Source organism: Helicoverpa armigera, chromosome 17 (assembly GCF_030705265.1).
Source record: "Helicoverpa armigera isolate CAAS_96S chromosome 17, ASM3070526v1, whole genome shotgun sequence".
Classification (NCBI taxonomy): Eukaryota; Metazoa; Arthropoda; class Insecta; order Lepidoptera; family Noctuidae; genus Helicoverpa; species Helicoverpa armigera.
The window spans coordinates 639227-658318 of NC_087136.1; the positions used below are offsets into that span (position 1 = coordinate 639227).

General features: G+C 37.3%; 2 protein-coding genes across 3 annotated transcripts; one reads left to right on the forward strand and one right to left on the reverse strand.

The window, feature by feature from the left end:
• Positions 1-40: 40 nt before the first annotated feature.
• Positions 41-11392, reverse strand: LOC110381971 (poly(A) RNA polymerase gld-2 homolog A). Of its 2 annotated transcripts, XM_021342416.3 has the most exons (8): positions 10995-11392; positions 10615-10921; positions 6412-6597; positions 5614-5732; positions 5170-5347; positions 4836-4967; positions 4549-4677; positions 41-4483 (listed from the first exon to the last, which is right to left on the reverse strand). In XM_021342416.3, exons 2-8 carry the CDS (start codon positions 10904-10906, stop codon positions 4110-4112), a joined length of 1410 nt encoding a protein of 469 aa, XP_021198091.1. In that variant the 5' UTR covers positions 10907-10921; positions 10995-11392; the 3' UTR covers positions 41-4109. The 2 variants fall into 2 exon arrangements, with proteins under 2 accessions (XP_021198091.1, XP_049702089.1); XM_049846132.2 differs by lacking the exons at positions 10615-10921; positions 10995-11392 and adding an exon at positions 7785-8093.
• A 316-nt stretch (positions 11393-11708) lies between these two features.
• LOC110381970 (uncharacterized) lies at positions 11709-18880 on the forward strand. Its single transcript, XM_021342414.3, has 2 exons — positions 11709-13522; positions 14812-18880. The coding sequence occupies exons 1-2, from the start codon at positions 12008-12010 to the stop codon at positions 14935-14937; spliced, it is 1641 nt and encodes a 546-aa protein (XP_021198089.3). The 5' UTR covers positions 11709-12007; the 3' UTR covers positions 14938-18880.
• The last annotated feature ends 212 nt before the right edge of the window (positions 18881-19092 follow it).

Below are 19092 nucleotides of genomic sequence, written 5' to 3' on the forward strand. Positions count from 1 at the left end.
GTGGTTAAGACTCATGGTTTATTTCAGTAAAACACATTCGTTTGGCAGTTGTATATATTTAACTATTACAGAATATTTCTTTACAATAATTTCTTTGTACAATATGGAGATAAAAATCTTGCTTGTGTTCAATAAAAATAAAATGCAACACAAGGCTAAAGTTGTCAAAAACGCGACAAAATATATATCTTTACAAAAAAGAGGCCATTAAGAGACGAAAATATATTACATGGTCACACTATACAGATAATTACAATAGTATACTACTTTATATCATCAATACATATATTTTAACTAATGGAAACAAGTGATTGTAAATTCAGGACGATCAATTTGCATTTTATTCCTTTGAACCACAAATACAATTGAAAAGAATTAAGTACATGTAAGATATACAGTTAACTTAAATTTTGTAACAAATTCAACGGATCTAGGGCTAAGCGAGAATTTAGATTGGAAATACTGCCAAGGAGATCAAGATCAAATAACACCTTATAAATGAACAACATTATTATCTATTCAATCAATAAATATGGAACTGCCAATCTTTACAAATATAGGACGTGAACATGGCAGTGATGTTTACAATAGTCCAAATATAGCCCGTAGTATAACAATAGTGTGTGGTGACGCTGACCGTCGCGCCGACAATGCAGTGCCGAACAACTACCAGTCGGCATAAAGTTACATGTCTAAAGAAATGACTGAAACCTGCGTATAATCCGGAAAGTTAAGGTTTTTTAGTTAGTTTGTATCAGACTATTTAACGTAGGTTTCAATAAATCTTTAGGAAAATATACTAAGTTGGATTAACATAATTCTGATTCTTGTAGTGTTACATATGTAGGTGTTGATTCTACCTAGCGAGTTTCTACAGCCAAGAGTTATTAAAGAGGTAGATTAATGGTTATTTGCCATTAAATTCCAATTGGCATAACTCACAAAATCCACAATGTGTAACTAAGAGATTGAACAGCCTGTAACCATAAAATGTAAAAAAAAATATATAGCGTTAACTCCGCGAGAATCCGCAAAGTTATCTAACGGAATGAACGCTACACATATTTCTTAACATTTTAAGTTATGGATTTCTGCAAAGTAACGCCTGATTCCATAATTTATCAGTCTGTCACCATTTTACACAAGAGTTGCCTGGCGTGAAGGCTACGAAAGGGAACTTAAACTCTTGCGCAATTATTGGAATTATGAAATGATTCATTTTTATTTACAGCTTACATCAGATTTAGTGGCCAATTGTTTATTACTTTACTGCTTCGAAATAAATAATTGGGGTAAACTATTAGTATCTTCGGAAGTTAGTTTTTTTTCAAAACAACTCCAAAGGTAATGTTCTAGAAATATTTGAGAGAAATGCATAAAAATAATCATACATAAACATTGATTTAAACATGTTTAAAAACAGTTATAAGAGGCAGGTGGAAGCCAACTAAACATGCGATAAATTTAAATTGTCAAATAAAAATAATTTTTTCTCAGAATTTTACACTTTTTTATATTTTTTTTTCGTTTTTTTATAATTTTTTGTATTTTTTTGTTTTTTTTTTGGTTTTATTTTTTTGGGAGTTCAATTTTATATTTTTTTTGTTCTTTCAATTGAGTGTCGAATTTTTTTATAACTTTTCAAAAAATTAAACTGTTTTGAGAGACACTTTTATTTATAACTCTAATCAGTTTTCTTATATATAACTTGTTTTTAAAAATTATTTATTGTACTTTAATTATTCAGCTCGGCCAAGTGCCTCTTATGTAAAATCTTTATAAAACTTATACGTAACGCGATATAAAATGCCAGGTGTTTAGTAATACATCAAATTGTGAGTGCTTCGGGCTATGAGGGACAACGTCCTGATGGTGAAAATTTACAATTAAATAAAATTAAAAAACAAAACTTAACAATTTCTAGTCTAGATTTAATTCTAGGAGCTAGCTATTGTAAACATAACGAAACAATTATTACGAGGCATCGATGAAAACATATCGGTAGATGCCGAATCTTAACCAGAACAATAAGCTAACATGTGATCTAACGACTAATTTATTCGACTAAAATTATTTTTCAAAAATGTAGAAATATATGTACTTTAATAAACAACAGAATTTCGATTCGAGTTCATGCGTAAAATAAAAGGCTGTAAAACTGTGGCCCACATAAATAAAAAAAGTGAATTTCATAATAATAAAGTATGTTCAGTTCATCAATGTGATCTGGCGACGTCGCACCCCTCAGAGGGACAGAATTCCTAAGTGTGTAAGTTATATTTTATACAATCTTTTGTATTACTTTAAAGATATGCATTGTTAGTATCCTCACATATTATAATAGGAATTCTGCTAATCGCGTACAACTTTTATCAACAAGAAAGCATCAAAATACAATTTTACTCATTTCTATTCATTTTACGCGTGAAAAATGACAATAGTGAAATGGTAAAAACAATTTTGACGCAATCTAGTCGTAATGCTAGATATCTTTATATTTAACATTATACATACATAACAAAGAATAGTTTTCAAGCGTTTCTCAATTTGAGATAAGTTAACATGTCTAACAACATGTAAATAATTATTATAAGACTATGTGGCATGAAAGATTATAGAAGGCATATAGCAGTAATTTGACAAGACTTGGAAATATTCGTTGGACGTATGTGTGTTATTATTTCAGTCGAACGATCTTTATATTTGACACTCCTTATATTACAAGTCAAAAGCAAACAATGTGTAAATATATCGTATAAAACTTCTGTGTCCTCTTAGGAAAGCCTTCAATAATCTTATGGTATCTAGCAACTGTATCATCACATCGTATATAAAGCATAGCCCAGCGCCAAATATAAGGCAACACAATCTTATAGCACCATTATTTAAGTTTTACGCGTTCGTCTGAACTTGCAAACGAATCGATGTGGCTGCGCGAGCTCCGCTGCGGCGGACTGCCGAGCGGGGTCCGCGCAGCCGCGGCATTGAGCTGCAACCGTCGCCTCGGAGCGTAACATCTAATAGTAGCACCTTTAAACGATTACTTCAACATCAAACACTGTACACATTCACAATATAATTTAGTTTCGTATATTATCACAGGGAATTTGTCTTCTCCCATCGCACGCTCTCCCACATATGCGTCGCGTGGCCGGGTCCTGGCTCCCTCCACGCAAAGCATGCATATCGTTATATTACTCTATATAATATATATTTTTTTGTCATTTACTCTTTCCTCATCACAAAAATACTATTTACATAAAAACCATACACGACCCTAAAATGAATATTTATGTATTTTTTTATTTCTTACTATTTACATGTATTAAATAACTTATAAATAAACAATAATAAATATTTAAAAACGAATAGGACGCCTTTTTGTCGAGGCAGCGTAATGACTTGTATTGCGACGCTCGTATCGTGTAACAGAACTGAAGGACTATCGACTAGTGAACATGACTACTACACGGGTACTAGAGTCTAGGCTCAGTCTTGTCGGCGATGCCTGGCTACTGCTAATTTGTGTGGCGCCGGCCGCCGCCGCGACGCCGCGGCCGCCGAGCTGGCGTCACAGCGTCGCGGCGGCCTCGCTCAGCGCTCTTCCTTCGTCCAACATTAGTTTTGAGGTGCAATTTGTATTGTAACAACAAATACATTTACATGTGAGTACAAGTTTATAATAAATCTATTTTCACTTAACTTTGGTCCGAATTGAGCACTGGGCTTACAATAGAAGGCTATTACAAAGTGGCTAAAGAAATAATAACACTAGCTTGCACTATAACATAATAAAACAGAACTTTAAGTAATTGAGATCAATGAATAAGCAAATGAAAATGTCAAAAGCTGCATGTTGGCTTTTGTACATTGTGTAGGGCTGGGCGTCACGTTCGGCTGCAGAGCACTGGGCCGCCGGAGTCCGGCCGTGCTGGCTGAGCGGCACTTCGACATAAGCAGCGATACAACGGTCGTTTCAATAAAAAGTCCACCTCAAAACGAAGCGAAAATAACTAATAAATACAACATGGCACTATGGAATGTAAACATATAATTTTCATAGTGGCACATTTATAGTAGGCAGTAGGTCTAGGCGCCGGCGGCCGGTATCATCGCTGCGGCCAGGCGTCGGCCAGGCGCAGGCCGGCCGCCAGCCGCGCGGCCGACTCGCGGAACGTGCTGACGATCTTGTCGAAGGAGTCGGGGTCGTACACCGACCGCGCCGTGTTGGTGAGGTCGAAGGGCTCCTCCACGCACAGCAGCTTCCACTGGTGCGGGTCGTTCTTGTGGGCCCGCGCCGCCCGGCAGGCCGCCACCGGCACCCGGGCCCCCGCCCGCACCGACACCGCCATCTTGTCGTACGGGAAGTCCGCGTAGTAGCGCAGCATGTGCAGGAACAGCTCCGCCAGCGTCGTGCGGTTGTGCTGGCGCCGCGCCTCGCTCGCCTCGCTCGCGCGCGGCAGTATCGCGGGCTGCGTGCCGCCTGCGGGAGGAGGCAGGTCAGTACTAGCACAGTGGACACACACACTCACACAGGCAGCTACTCACACTGCAGGAAGTGGATGACCATGAGGGTGAGGGAGTAGGAGGACAGCGTGCGGTGGCGCGCGTCGTTGATGTCGTGCGCCTGCGCCCACAGCTTGGTCAGCGCCACCAGCGGCCGCACGCGCCAGTCCACTGCCACACACGAGATATAACGTTACTCGCTAGTTACATTCAACAAATAACAAAGTAGAAGGGAAATCGTATATGTCATACCCTATTTGATAAGTTTTAATGTCCCGTGGTAAAAAATCACCATGATGTTAATTGCTTGAAACAATATCGATACTCACGTCTTGAGTAACAGTGTAGCAGGTTAGTATTCCGGATGCCGACGACATTGTTGCAGTTGAGGTCCACTTGCAGGCCGTTACGCGAGTCGCGGAACTTCAGGATCGGGACCTTCGCCTGTATCAGCTCGGCATCTGGAAAACACAAAATTTACTCAATATCGTCTTTCAATTCCACAGGAACCAAGAAGAAGATCAATCTTTGACAGATTGGTTTTGATTTAAAAAGGAAGCCGAACGCCGACCGCACGTTACTTGAGCTACGAGAAGGCGGCTGACCTACCTTCCGTATGGCATCTCCGGCGATGTTTCGTTGGTCCGTGGTTAAAATACTCACTGGGATCGAAGCTGCGTATATAGCTGAGTATGTAGTTGAGGTGCAGCAGCGCATTGGAGCGTGGGTCGGGCTCGTCCATGGGCCGCACGTACAGGCACAGGTCCATGTCGGACGAGTCCAGCCCGAAGCCCGACATCGTCGACCCCACCACGTACAGCCCGTACCGAGGGAATATCGTCTGCACACAACGTTTAGTTATATCACTCGCATAATCAACATAATTAGTGCAAGTCAACTCACACTCTGTGTCATCAACAATTCATTGTTACAATAGTACCTCATGGATTTTATACAAAGTATTGAAGGTATCCAAAGGTACACTTTTCTACAGTAAAAATAATTAGTTGATTGTTCCCGGTAGAGGTGTAAATTCTACTGACATGAAATAGCGAAACATCAATAAAGAAAAACATAATTTATCAATCGGAAAGCTGCTAAACCTACCTTGATTGTGATGAAGAGATATCTCCAAAGGTTCATTTTCTTTCTGAAGGTTTCTTCTGTTTGTTGTGACTTTATGAACTTGTCCCAAATCTCTTGAGACAATGTGTCCCATTTTGAACCTAAACATATGAATTACTTAATTCCTGTCATACAAAGAAAATAATATATATTTTTTAAAGTGACTGGGTCAGAAAATTATGGTCCTCATCTGTTAATATTTTTAACATTATAAATCAAACGCCAGCCAATTAATAAAGATCCTTGAACCCAAACTGTCATGTCATTATCTTGTTTTGATCAACTTATCGCCAAGATCAAATATTATTATAACATACATATGCACCTCACCATAATACTTGCAATTAAACTTATTTGTACATACTATTATTTTCATTGTTTGCAACGCGTTTAAATTTACAATTTCAATACATTTGTGCAAATAACATCGTTTTATGAAATTAACAACCAAAATGCCTTGTGTCGATGGTATAAATTTTAAAAATCAGTTTTATCGCCATTTTGTTTTAGTATTTTAGACCTAATCGCTTTTGTCGCAGATCATCATCGACATTCATCAGTCACGAACAGTTCAGCTATATTTTTTGGCTAAAATAAAAATAGTACTTTTTATTTAGAAAATTAACCCTTACCCTCACATAAATATTTCATTTTACTCATCCAGTTCAGCTTAATTATCTACCTACTATGGGTAATCAAAAACTTTGAGTAATTTAAAGAAGTGTCAAATCTGTCAGAAAGCAATTAAAGGTTGCCTAGCAACGCTAGTGTAGTACTCACCATTGAGCAAGTCGTCGGGCGTGAACTTGACCTGGAAGGGGTAGGAGCCGTTGAGGTAGCGCTCGGGCGCGATGCGACGCTGCGGCCGCGCGTCCCGGCCGCGGCGCCCGCGCCACTCGCGCACCTGCCCGTACGCGCCGAACTGCGAGCCCGCCGCGCGCTCCGAGCTGCGGGACGACTCCTCACCTGCACGGAAACACACAACCTTACTTATTGTATTGGGAACTTATTGGATGTGTGACACGGGACTACTTGTCAGATTCCTTGCAATTTTGTTTAGTTCTGTTTTCAGTCTGTTTATGGTCAGCTCGCAGATGTACCTACAAACTTAATATGAACTCCTATACATAGCAGTTGCCCACCGTCAGAAATCTTGTTCGACAATTTGTTTATAAATTTGCTACCCTCGGGTAAGATTGCTTGACCTGCCATCTATAATGATGTTGCAGGGAGAGAGGAGGTAGTACATATTTGACAGTTGAAGCTTAAGGTACAATCTTACTCGCAAAGAATGTTGAAATTACCTGTTTATGAAAATGTTAACTGAGTCAACTGGTAATTGAATTACAAGAAATAGGATACCCTAATAACTACTAGTACCGTCTGGTTGAACCCTGACTAAGAATTGCCTCGCAAATTGCGCCAAGTAGGTAAAGTAGATGAGGCAGGCCTTTAAAAATATTTAGTTTAAGCTTGTTATATCGATGGCGATCGCCATAAGACCCATACAAGTATCATCATCATCTGCCTAGCCGTTACCCAACTACCAAGCGTTGCTTAGCATCATGATTGATCGATCTAGGTGGCTGTTACTTAGCCACGAGCTACAAGCATAATAGTAACATCAAGTCAACTGCAGAAATTCAAAAGTAGTCTGATCAAGATTTGTGCAAGAACAAAAAATTGTGGGACGATTTTTGCTTCTTCACATCAAACACATGCAATGTAATGCGCAATGTATAAAGAAAATATATTTTTGCTAATGGATTTAGTATAACCGAATAAAACCGGCCTGGTAACGGTAATTATTGAACGTTAGTGGAGTGGCGATAATCATGTTTGCTACGGATTTTTTCAGGTTTACGCTGACATCTATAATTTTATTTACACATATTACACTTTGTTCAGAATTGTCATGTAAAAAAGAAATAACTTGAGTAAAAGTATTGAAGGAACAAAAACAAACAGTAAACCAAGTGTTCGTTTGTCATTCACCTTAAATTTTTCTTACTATAAACACGGGGTCATACCTACCGTAGCATTATTTTGTATGTAATATAATTTAGCATGATTAAAATGCTCGAATGATTGAGTTCCTGTATAGCTCGAAAACGGACGGTGTTTCAACATCCATATTATTGCTGTGTGCTTACCTTTTGAGCTAACGTCTAATTCACAAGGCATCTTGGGGACTTCTCACTTTATATCAGCTGAGCGAGAATACTGCATATTTGATGCATTTGACGCATCAATGGTAATGCGCATTATTCGAGAACATTCGCAATTACAACATTATTTCAGTGTTCGCGTAATCTATGTGTCACACCAGGTACCTACTCACATTCTACGAGTAATCATTTCAAAATAGTCATACTATTCAATACGTCGTTTTATTTTGCCTATTTTTAGAGGGAAGACACAAGCTTTTGCGTAGTTGTATGCAATGTGTGAAAACCTTGAAAAGTTGTAGAGTCTATATTGTAAATCTTATTTTGAGCACTATTCTATATTTTAACCTTGACCGATAGATTCCTTGTGACAAAGCTTTTCAGCATTGTTATTACACGGATTATCTGGCAAATGATCGTGAAGTTTTGATGTTTTACAATTTAGTTCTGAAATTGAAATAATGACATTCTGGTACAGAACCGTACAGAAGTTATAACCACTCCAAATATGCATAGATAGATGTGCAATAAGAAATTCGGAATTTCGAATTGTTAGATTGCAGATTTGTGTAGAAAAGTGGTAATTTCGTATTTATAACAAGCACCCACGAAACGCCTGAAAATAATGTATAATTGTATTCGCGCACCACACGGATTAACGCCACTGTTTAGATTTTTATGCTAATTTGGAAATTGAACGGGCGATCCGTTCTATGAAAGCGGATACTTCGCAGCTGTTATTTGGGTCGTCAAGCGAAGTAATGATGTTTTCTCGTTCTATTTACCAACGAGAACAACTCAACTCCAGTCGAGGGAGCGTTCAATTCAATATCTTTTAGTTTTTCGAGTCTTACGTAAAATTATATCGCGATTGTAATGCGCAGTTGTTTCTTCAATAGTTTACGATATAGCTATGCATGCATATTTCTTTTGTTGAAACAAAACCTGTTTTCTCATTAAAGTCGTGATTTCCGACTTAAGTTTAGAATATAATCAAGATTGAGGGTAGTAAGGAAAACAGTTTTCTAAAGATAGCGTTTTAGGAGGACGATTAGCACAAAACGTGCTATAAAAACACCTTTTACGTCATAGAAATAAAATATAAGGTGTGCAAACGTAGGCATGCTTTAGATTTAGCGCGTCATTGCCCCAGTCGCTCATGAGTGCAAATGGAACGGGATAAACTGACTGCGCGCTATTTTTCTATTTCCCTCACATCGTATCTGTACCAACAGCTTCTCGAGAGATTCACACCGATCTATTTACTTATCTCTGACGTTCTCAAGGCGAAATCATTTAGATATTATTTACAATGTTATCTAATATTCAAAGTTAACGATAACTAAGCACACGGCAGACGATTGTCAACCTTTATGTATGTGCAATAAAGCATAAAGTGATAGCGTCGAGTTAAAAGTATTTCAAGCATCTAAATATAACGACGCACCAGAAAATGTGTCTACAATGGGTTTTTATTCTGGGTCTACGAAATGTAGGTGTAGATTTACGCGTGCGAAAGTGTAAACAGGAGCGCCTATGGTTACGACATCACAGCTTTATAAGAATGTTTTAGGCAACAATAAACTTGTTTACATGTTGTCCCCTTTATTTTTAAACGTGTGAGCGTAACTAGTGTGAACTGGTTGTTGTCATTTTCTCGCGCAATTTAGGAGAAGCTTACGTACAATCCGTGAGATATTAATTGCTCGCGAGGGAATAATATTTAAGTCTGTTATCAAATCACGTTTTTAGTTTGTAACTAAACTACGCATGTAGTTTTGGCGCCGGGAAATTGAGAAATAAAGATTAAAAATAAAATGTGTGGCGCGTGAGAAGTCGCGTGTTGCGACCAATTAGCAACAACTGGCCCACTTTGTGAAGGATACTCTTTAGTTAGACAATGTGCTTTAAAAACTGCACATATCTATCTATTCAGCTGTTTCCAACACCTACTGTCCTAAGAAGAAAATATACTTTTTGCCCATCCCAATTAACATGATTCTACAATATTCTACTACATAACTTCCTGTTTATTCACTTACTAATTTTCTATGGATTTGTTAATTTGAAATTAACAAATCCATAGAAAATATTTGAACATCCACAGCGTACTTAATAGATACAAGGCATGACTTTCCACTTTCATTTAACATTACTTGGTCACCTACCTTCATATCTTAACATCATGATAAAGTACTAGTGATAAATGTAGAAAAAAATAGCAGTTGCATATTTCAATACATTACTCATACCTTGGCAAATCACACAATACTATGAAATGTTCTAGCGTTTTAATTAACATGCTTAGTTTTATTTACTAATTTATAATCAGACTTACACATTTTTTTACCGTCACCCTCACTTCTAAAATAAATAACAAAAGGCAGAAAATAATGCTTTTTGCTATTTCAAAAATGATGCTTTGTTGATGAATGAAGTTTTTTAGCACTTGTAAGCCCAATATTTACATCTGACTATAATCTAAACTTAATTTACTGTTTACAATCACGTGTCCGGCTTATTAATTCTTAGCCATCTTAACAAATGTTTACACACAAATTGAAGGAAAGTGTTATCTGCATCACTTCACTTAACAAATTTTAGAACGTAACTGGTTTGGATTTGTGGGACATTGGTGGAGAATTTAGAAAATAATGTTATGACTTATGAGGGTAGTATAATAATAATATAAAAACTGTTACCCTTCCTGAAATTCAAATTGGATCAAGATTTTTGGGAGATATTTTTCCCACTACAATATAGGCGTTGAGGATACAGTAACTATGATTGTTATGGAAATAATTATGGGTCTTACCTTTCTCTCCGGACTTGTTGGAGCCAGAGGCATTGCTGGAGAGGCTGGAGTCATCCGAGTCATAGCCAAAGGCTGTGTTGTCCCCCGCGGCCTTGGCGCTGGGGTGGCGGTCGCGGCGAGGCTGCCAGCGGCGCGGCGTGGCGTGGGCGGCCGGCGAGCCCGCGCCCAGGCTCTGCAGCCCGTCCAGCGGGTAGTGGCGCGGGGCGCGCTCCTGCCCGCCCATCATGAACATCTGCCCCGGCCCCCCGAACGCCCCGCTCCCGTGATACATCATCGGCGCGCCCTCGTTCATGTCCGCCTCTATACCCTGCCGGCTGACCAGGTTATGTATGAGCGACGTTCACCGGCGAATTATAGACATAAGTTTTTAGCATACCGACCTGTATTTCGACCGTTAAATCCGATGGCGTCCGGCGTGGCGGGCGACTATTGCGTCATAGTAGGCGTAGTAAATTAATTAGAGTATGGTGCGACGTCGAAATCGAGTGATTCTATTTATCTTGAGTACGCCGAAATTCGAGACGATCGTCGAGTGGGAAGTTTTTTCCGATTCGATAGCTTCCGGCCTTCAATTGTGTCGATAATAACGTGTCGCTTGCCTCCCACTGTGTGAACAAAACTAGCTATAATTATTTCGACGCCGGTAATAATAAATCTACCCACGAATTATGGCAAATCTGTAAAATCTAATGAGGAAGATCCGCCATGACTTTAGGGAGCAACACTAGCGACATCTGACGGCTTTGAGTGAAGTAGTACACGTGATTTTACTTTTTTCTACTTCAAATTCTGATGTTCCATTTTAAGCCAGTCATAAAAATTTATAAATTATGTCTGCCGTCTTACCGCATTCACCTAATTACTGCTTATGTTACGAAAAAATTTAGACATGCAGAAAATAAATGATATCACAGAAATACTAAGTCACATGACGTTATTTCTTTTAATTTATTTTTTCCCTTTGCAATAATAATTTTTTGACAGTGACATTGCTTGCGTTCCATTCACAGAAAGTTATATCTTGAGGATTTTAGTTGTGTATCTCTGTCTCACAAGCACACATTGTATGATGCTATCTCTCTCTTTCAAAATAAATGTCTAAAGTATTTATTTTTATTATACTGTGCAAGCTGTTTGACATAAGAATTTGTGAGACACACGTAAAAATAATAAAATTACGCACAAAAATAATATATTTTCCCGTTAAAATTCGTGTGTAGTGATAATGGAAGGCATCTCGGAATCTGTGCAATTATTATACCTATCATAAAATCTATTTACTGAGTGATGACGTTGAATGGGGACTATGTAACCTTAAAAGTGTTAAAAGAAACAAACTCTGCTTTCTCATTGTTTGATAATCATCGTTATCTCGGCGGTGCAGTGCGTTGATATGTCACATTTCGGGGATTTTATGGACGGTGTGCCCGTTAAAATATCAGAAAAGTATAAACGACCGCTCCGATTTGATTTACCTTATACTGTAAACGAATGTCCAATTAGAGCACAGAATGTCGTGGACAGCGCTAATTACTCGTGTACGTTCGAGAAGAACGTCCTCGCTAAACTCAAAGAGCTTAGAACTGCAAAAGAGACGAAGAAGAATGAGAGGCGGCATCGTCTCCAGCTGCTGCAGGAGGCGGAGCAGAAGCGCCTGGACGCGATAGCCGCCGCAGAGGACGAGGAGCGTCTCAAGCAGCTCAGCGTGTCCGAGGTGTCCTACCCCAGCACTGACGAGATAAGCCCGCTCTCGCCCGACGAGAGAGCTGACAAACACTGTGATAACACTGCTAAAGTAAACACAGAGCAAGCTGATGCGTCTTGTAACATTAACTACCCCTCCACTAGCATCGCCACTGACTCACAGCTGAACATACTGCAGCCCATACAGGTGAAGGCTCATCACCAGGAGAACAGCCTGCTGGATGACCCTGACCCACTGCAGACATTGAAGTTACACACAAAGATTACTAGAATATCACACAACCCTAACATAGACACACTAACATTTAGAGATTTTGAGAATGATACATCCAGTCCATTTGATAATGTGGAGCTTAAGACTATAAATGACATGGAGTTGCTTGCACAAGTGTTGCAGGGTCAGAAGGATTCATCAACAAGCTGTCACCCCCAGCCTAGTTATGTTCCAGACCCAGGTTACACCATTCCTAACTGTGGATCCCAACAACTTGTAGATGGTGTCACATATTTACCTGCTACATATTTAGAACAGCCACTTCAGAATACCAATATGATGTATGGTTCTCCACAACATTATCCTGTATCAAATGGCTACTACATCCCCCCAGAGAATGATCCCAACAATATGTACATGCATAACTATCAATATTATGTTCCTCCTAACCCATACACGGGTGTAGAGCAGTATTATGGAACTCAATTGCCGACAACGTCAGGGGATATCAGTACTTTGTCAAATGGTTCTACATACATTCCACAGCCCTTCTATTACCAGTACTCTCACGTTCCTGTTCCGTACCAGCCTGGTAATGCCTCAGAACAATATCAAGCAGTTGTGCCCAATGAGGTCACAGAACAAACACCAGCACCGACTGGGCCACTACCTACTATAAAGTCTCGGTCTAGGAGTGTACCAGATATAGTTAGAGAACTAAATGAAGAGTTGACTAAACTGCGGATGAGTGAGAGGTCATATAATGCTAGTCCAGCTCCTAAGAACCAAAGTCCTCAGGTAGCAGTGCCAGCTACCAGTGATAGTAAGAAAGAAGAGAAGAGGACGAGGAGGAAAACAGAGAATTTGCCAAATCCGTTTGAAAAGCTGCCATTGAAGTTGCAGGATATGTGTAGGAAGATTCATGGAATGGGTTTTCCACTTGACAGGGTAGCTAGGGTATGTACCCTAGTAGGTGATAATGATAAGAAGGTGAGTTTTATTAAAAATATTTCTTCATGCAGTGAATTGACGTTAATGTCAAAACGTTTTTTATTCTGAATATTGCTTTAGCATTAGACTCTTTTCTAAATAATAAGATGTTTATACTTAGGGACAATTTCTCCAACAGTTGTTTACGTAATCGGCTGGTTTGTGAATCAATTGTTTAGGCACAAAAGTCCCAAATAATATCTTTAACTTCAACTGTGGGAGGTTTTATTTAAGACGAATAGCTGATAGTAAGTAAGTAGTTATTTATTTTCATGCATGTTAGTGCTATTCTAGTATGTAGCTACATAAAATAAATAATGTAGTATATAATGTAAATCTAAATAATATAGTTCGGCATCTTAGACCTTGATTTCAATGTTACTTCGATCGAGAGGTCGTATTTCTCAGTAGGTAATTAATTTGACTCACCCACTGCAGACAGATTTTGTCCGTCGCAGTCCAGACTTCGTTCAAATACAAGAATTGCGTTTTTCATACAGTGTCTAATAAAATATCTCTCTTCCTATAAAATAATAAAAGCCTGGCTTTATCAAAAGGAGCTCTTGAGGCGAACTTAATCTCATTTTCCTTCACTTTAAATCGCTCGATCGTTATTCCGATTTTCTGGACCCGTACTAGTCTAAATCAGTGGATAGATAAGATATTTTTGTATACCCTTAATCATTACATATTACACTCATGTTCATAAGACATACCTATTACATACAAAAAAATACTACACTGTAATCTAAACCTTAACTGAAGGGCACATGGTCGTCTAGCAAAGCCAGACTTAGTCAAAAAGCAGCTCGTTTTTGGGGCTTCCAGTCTGTGATTATAATTAGTGGCTAAGAAGTACTCCAATAGTTCCTAATAATTTAAGTTTGTTCCGAGCCTGATAGCAGTGTTTATCTTAACAAGTTAGTGGCTTGCAACGTCATTTGGTCAAATAATATGATGACAAGGAGTTATCTTTCCTATTACAATGCAATAGAGCTTGTTTTTGAATGTTTCCTGATGGATCCCTATTTCCCGATGCAGTGTGATCATAAAACAAAAGAGCGCGAATATAGTGAGGTGAAGCCTGCCCGATTCAATGGGAATTACGTGTTTGGTTGAAATCAATAAGAAAATTAAACAATTAAGTATAGTTTTGAAATTTTTGGGTGGCCCACGTGCTACCGCAAGCTTGTTTACCCTTTTCGTCAATCCATAGGTACTTTCGATGCCCTACTAAGATTTCCTGTAAGAATTTTAACTTATCCATATTTTTTTTTGTCAAATTCCAGGTGATCGAAAGTCTATTAATACTTGGCGACCTCATGGACCTTGGTTTCCCAGAGGGCAAGGTGTCCGCAGCGTTGGCTAAACACGAATTTAACAGGGACAAAGCTTTGGACGAGCTCGTACCGTAAGATATAACTCCCGAATATACGTAAGAAGACTCGAAAAGTCGTAAGAAAAATGTATTTTGTTCGAAATAATGCAAGGATAATTGCTTCGTTAAGTCAGGCTGTGGCTGGCAGAAAATGGCGGCTAAGCAAAGATTTGAACAGGATAATATGTGACTACTGACACTACATAGGTCATAGATTTATGCCGAATGTTTAAGAGATTCCAGAAGGTTATGGACCCTTAAAATGAGGTTGGTTGGATATACGCAAGAAGTTTTAATACTGGTTGGTCAACGTCAGTTAAAAGTGCTTGGACTATATGATGCATTTGAATATATCGTAGTTGATATAAATAAAACTCATAGTTTCTTGTAAAAGGTTAGCATTGTCTTCTAACATGGAAACTTGCCGTTATGAAACATGTTCCTAGCTTGACAGATTCCACACTTCAGAAATATATTGGTGGGACTGATGCAATTCATAAATAACATCACAATTCAATTTATCAATAAACTTTGTATTTATAAGTTTTATACAATATCTTCTTACTTCACTTACTTTGCAAAACTACAGACAGGTAGTATTTGTTAAATATAACAGTTCTTATGAATAAAAAGTAAGATTATCCGAGTCAATCTAAAAATTATTAATTTGCATAGTGTATTATTAAACTAAAAAAAATAAAAAAAATATTGTAGTGTTTTAAATGGTACACGAATTTACTATTGCCAACTTTGAATTGATATGTCGTTAATATATTAGAAGCAGTAAATAACGAATGATGAATATTCTATTGACTGGGCTGTTGCTTAGGATAAAAACGCCAGGCTCTTCCTTTTGAAATATTATGCCACGATAGCTGCACGCTGATCGTGTAGTCACTGTCACTTTTTGCATTTCTTTACTTATTCGAACTTTGTAGTAAAGCTTGTTTTAGATGGCACCTCCTCCGTCTGTGTGGCCTGTGTTCTACTTTGGACTAAACACGCAGTCTTACAAAAGTCTGGAGCACGTAAATGTACGAAGTTTTCGAATTATTTGATCAGATGGGCTTAGCACTTCTAAGTGATCGAGATTGAATATAGTTTTGGAAAATGTTAAGTCTGACTTACACTAATGCTTTTTTAATTTCGTTAAGACGTTTATGGAAAAGCTTTGGTGTGGGACTGACCATGCCGCGCAGGCAAATTATTTGTAAATACATTTTAGTAGCTTTGGAATTTTAATTATAATAAAAAATATTTTAAATAACAATTAATATCGATTTGTGATTGTCAAATGTGATTCAGCCTTCCTTTATTTGATAGCAGTTAGCAATTCTGCAGGTTATTTTGTAATTTTTAGATTGCTAAAATAATTGTTGTGCAATTTTAATTGAACATTCAAAGGATTTAATAATAACAATTAATGTAACTATTGTGTCTAGGTTATATAAAATTGCTGGCAATTAAGTTTGAAGCCTTTCTCTCAGTGATTATTAATAGTTATTTTTTTACTTTATTGAATAAACTAAGGGCAATATTTCAAACTGTGAAACCAAGTCTACCAATAGCCTGCCGAAAGCCAGAAAATGTAAACTGATGCGTTGCGGAAACGCAATCAAAAGCAATCATCATCCGCCCAAGGCGATCGAAATTATATGCACTAATGTCGTATGACATTACCGATTACTATCGAGATTGGCGGATAAAGAGACATCGTTTTACTATTAACCTGACAATTTTAATTTCCTTATATAATCATCAGGCACCAAAATATTTTTGTTGCATTTTATGTCCGGATTTTGCTACATTGCGATAAGCAGAAGTTTTGTTACAAATGTCTTTTAAATGTTTTTAGTTTAACATTAGTAGTCATAATATCAGTCAACCTAAGAAATTAAGAATCTATGTTATTTGTATGATTGCATCGACCCATCCTTGGACCAATGCTGACAAGAATTGTTTAACCTCTTATATCGAACAATTAACACTTAAAATAGTTCCGTATTGTAATGTCATTAAAAACAAATGTTTTTCCTTGTTGCCAATTTTTCTAAGTAATGCCACATATTATTGTACGGAAGTACTTATAAAAACATTGAACATGATATTTCTAAATCGTCTTATCATCTAAAAGCAATATATTGTGATCTAAGTAACGGAAATGTTCTATTTAGTTATTAGGACACGCCATTAAGATAGCAGATTGTGTTTATTTAATTGGTATTAACAATTTTCTAATAATACATTAAGTTTATTGTCGATTTAAATCTATTTATCTATCAGGCTCGATAGTAATCTGTTGTTATTGTTGTTAAGGGCGCGTTCAAATGTAGCTTTTAACTCTATTTACAGTGCAATGAGGCCTAAACTCTAACTACAGCGGAGAAGTTTTAAAACAACCATTACGTCATTAATTCGCTCAGGATACTACTGAGTTATTAAGGGATGTTTAAATAAGAAATTCTATTGGTTGTTAAAAACTTCTTCACTCCGCTGCGCTTTAGTGCAGTGTAAACCTGGCCTTGCGGCTAGGACATGTAACATTTCGGGATAGTATTTAATTTGAACGGTTAGCTACATGTGTTCTTGCCTTTACCAACTAGTAAATTGTACCATTAATACCATGCATTTATGTTCACGTGCGATATATTATATGATAACCATTTGTTGTGTGCCTATCGACCCGTGTACGTGTAATATCTGATTAGTTTTTATTACTTCTCGTTTGATAGATACCTACAAACAACGTCCTTTTAAATATATTACTCCATCAGGATTTTCAATAATGTATGTAGGTAGATATTGATGGTAATCTTAGTCTTTTCACACAGGCTTTTTAGTTTCTTATCAAAGTTTTTAAATAAAAAGTATTAGATACTTGTTATTGTAATATTCTTTAATAAGATCGGTCGCCATTTTCTGGCCCCTCTTCGAGTCTCAAATGCACTAGAAGCACTATGAGTTGTACTTTTCATGAATACTATGTTTATATTGTAAATATCACATGTGCAATTTTACCTTTTTTTTTGTATTTCAACCGCAATCACAATTTAATTAGCAAAAAAATAAGATTACTTATTAGATTCCTGTGATCTATGACTTTGATCATTACAACCGTAAATAATAAAAAAGGAACTTATATTTGATGTTAGCAAAGTATTTAGAAAATATGGGCATACTGGATATAAACCTATTTTGCTGTCAGTCGGTCCTGCTACAAGAATAAGTAGTTTTACTGTTCAGATCTAATTTAATTACTTAAGTAGACCTTATAAAATATTTTTTATTTCACACTGCACGCGTTGCAAAGATATCTGATACTTTTCGCGTTTTCATACAAAACTCTTTACGACGGCAAGAATAAAAATGTGATTTTGGATTAAAAGAGCTTTGTATGAAAATGTAATTTTAATATGCGGTTCACTAATAAAGCTTATAATATATTATTTTTGTATGTAGATAATAAAAATACTCTAGCGTAATGTAAATTGAATGGATATATCCTAGAGCGAAATCTATTGACGCGGTGCAGAATACTTCACAAAGAAATTTTCACTTGGGGACATCGCTTCGAATTTTTGGTATTTTTTTGAGATTATGAATAATTGTGAAATTGGATCATCATTGATGCTGACCGAATCATGGATAGGTAGGTACTTGGGTCCTGTTGCAATGAAACGTGTTTGGGTTGCTTATAAATGCTCCCTTGAAGCAATTGACCCGATACGACAGAAATATTTGCATATGATGGATTACAAGTACTGGGAAGCTAATTGTATATTATTGTAATTTGTTCTCATCGCCTCAATAGGTCTGCTCGAGTATGAAGAAGTTTATTTCAATCGAAGTTTTTTATTTATTTGTAGTATAAAGAGCGTTACTAGTAGTAAATTGTAAGTGAAGGCTTCGGTAGTACGGATGGAGATTTTATACATTACAGCTTCACAAACGAAATGTATAAATAAAAATTGTTATTTTCATTCTGTGGTTTTACTCAACTATCTTAAGGACCGTATCAAATAGTTTGAAACCACGTTCGAAACCTATGTTTATCATAAGATCTGTGCTTGGGTATACTTCCAAACTGCCAACCTAAGTTAGAGGGTAAGAAACTTATTATTGTAGGTATAACAATATATTCCTATATTGCACTTCTTTCCTACGAATGTGAAGACCAAATAATAAAAGTTGT

What these genes read in the sequence shown, in the direction of transcription:
- LOC110381971 (XM_021342416.3), bottom strand. Translation starts at nt 10,906, where the DNA reads ATGAACGAGGGCGCGCCGATGATGTATCACGGGAGCGGGGCGTTCGGG. An exon ending in CAACAAGTCCGGAGAGAAAG is followed by an intron (nt 6,598 to 10,614) that starts GTAAGACCCATA and finishes GTTTCCGTGCAG; the next exon opens with GTGAGGAGTCGTCCCGCAGC. An exon ending in TATACGCAGCTTCGATCCCA is followed by an intron (nt 4,968 to 5,169) that starts GTGAGTATTTTA and finishes TGTGTTTTCCAG; the next exon opens with ATGCCGAGCTGATACAGGCG.
- LOC110381970 (XM_021342414.3), top strand. Translation starts at nt 12,008, where the DNA reads ATGTCACATTTCGGGGATTTTATGGACGGTGTGCCCGTTAAAATATCA. An exon ending in TAGGTGATAATGATAAGAAG is followed by an intron (nt 13,523 to 14,811) that starts GTGAGTTTTATT and finishes GTCAAATTCCAG; the next exon opens with GTGATCGAAAGTCTATTAAT.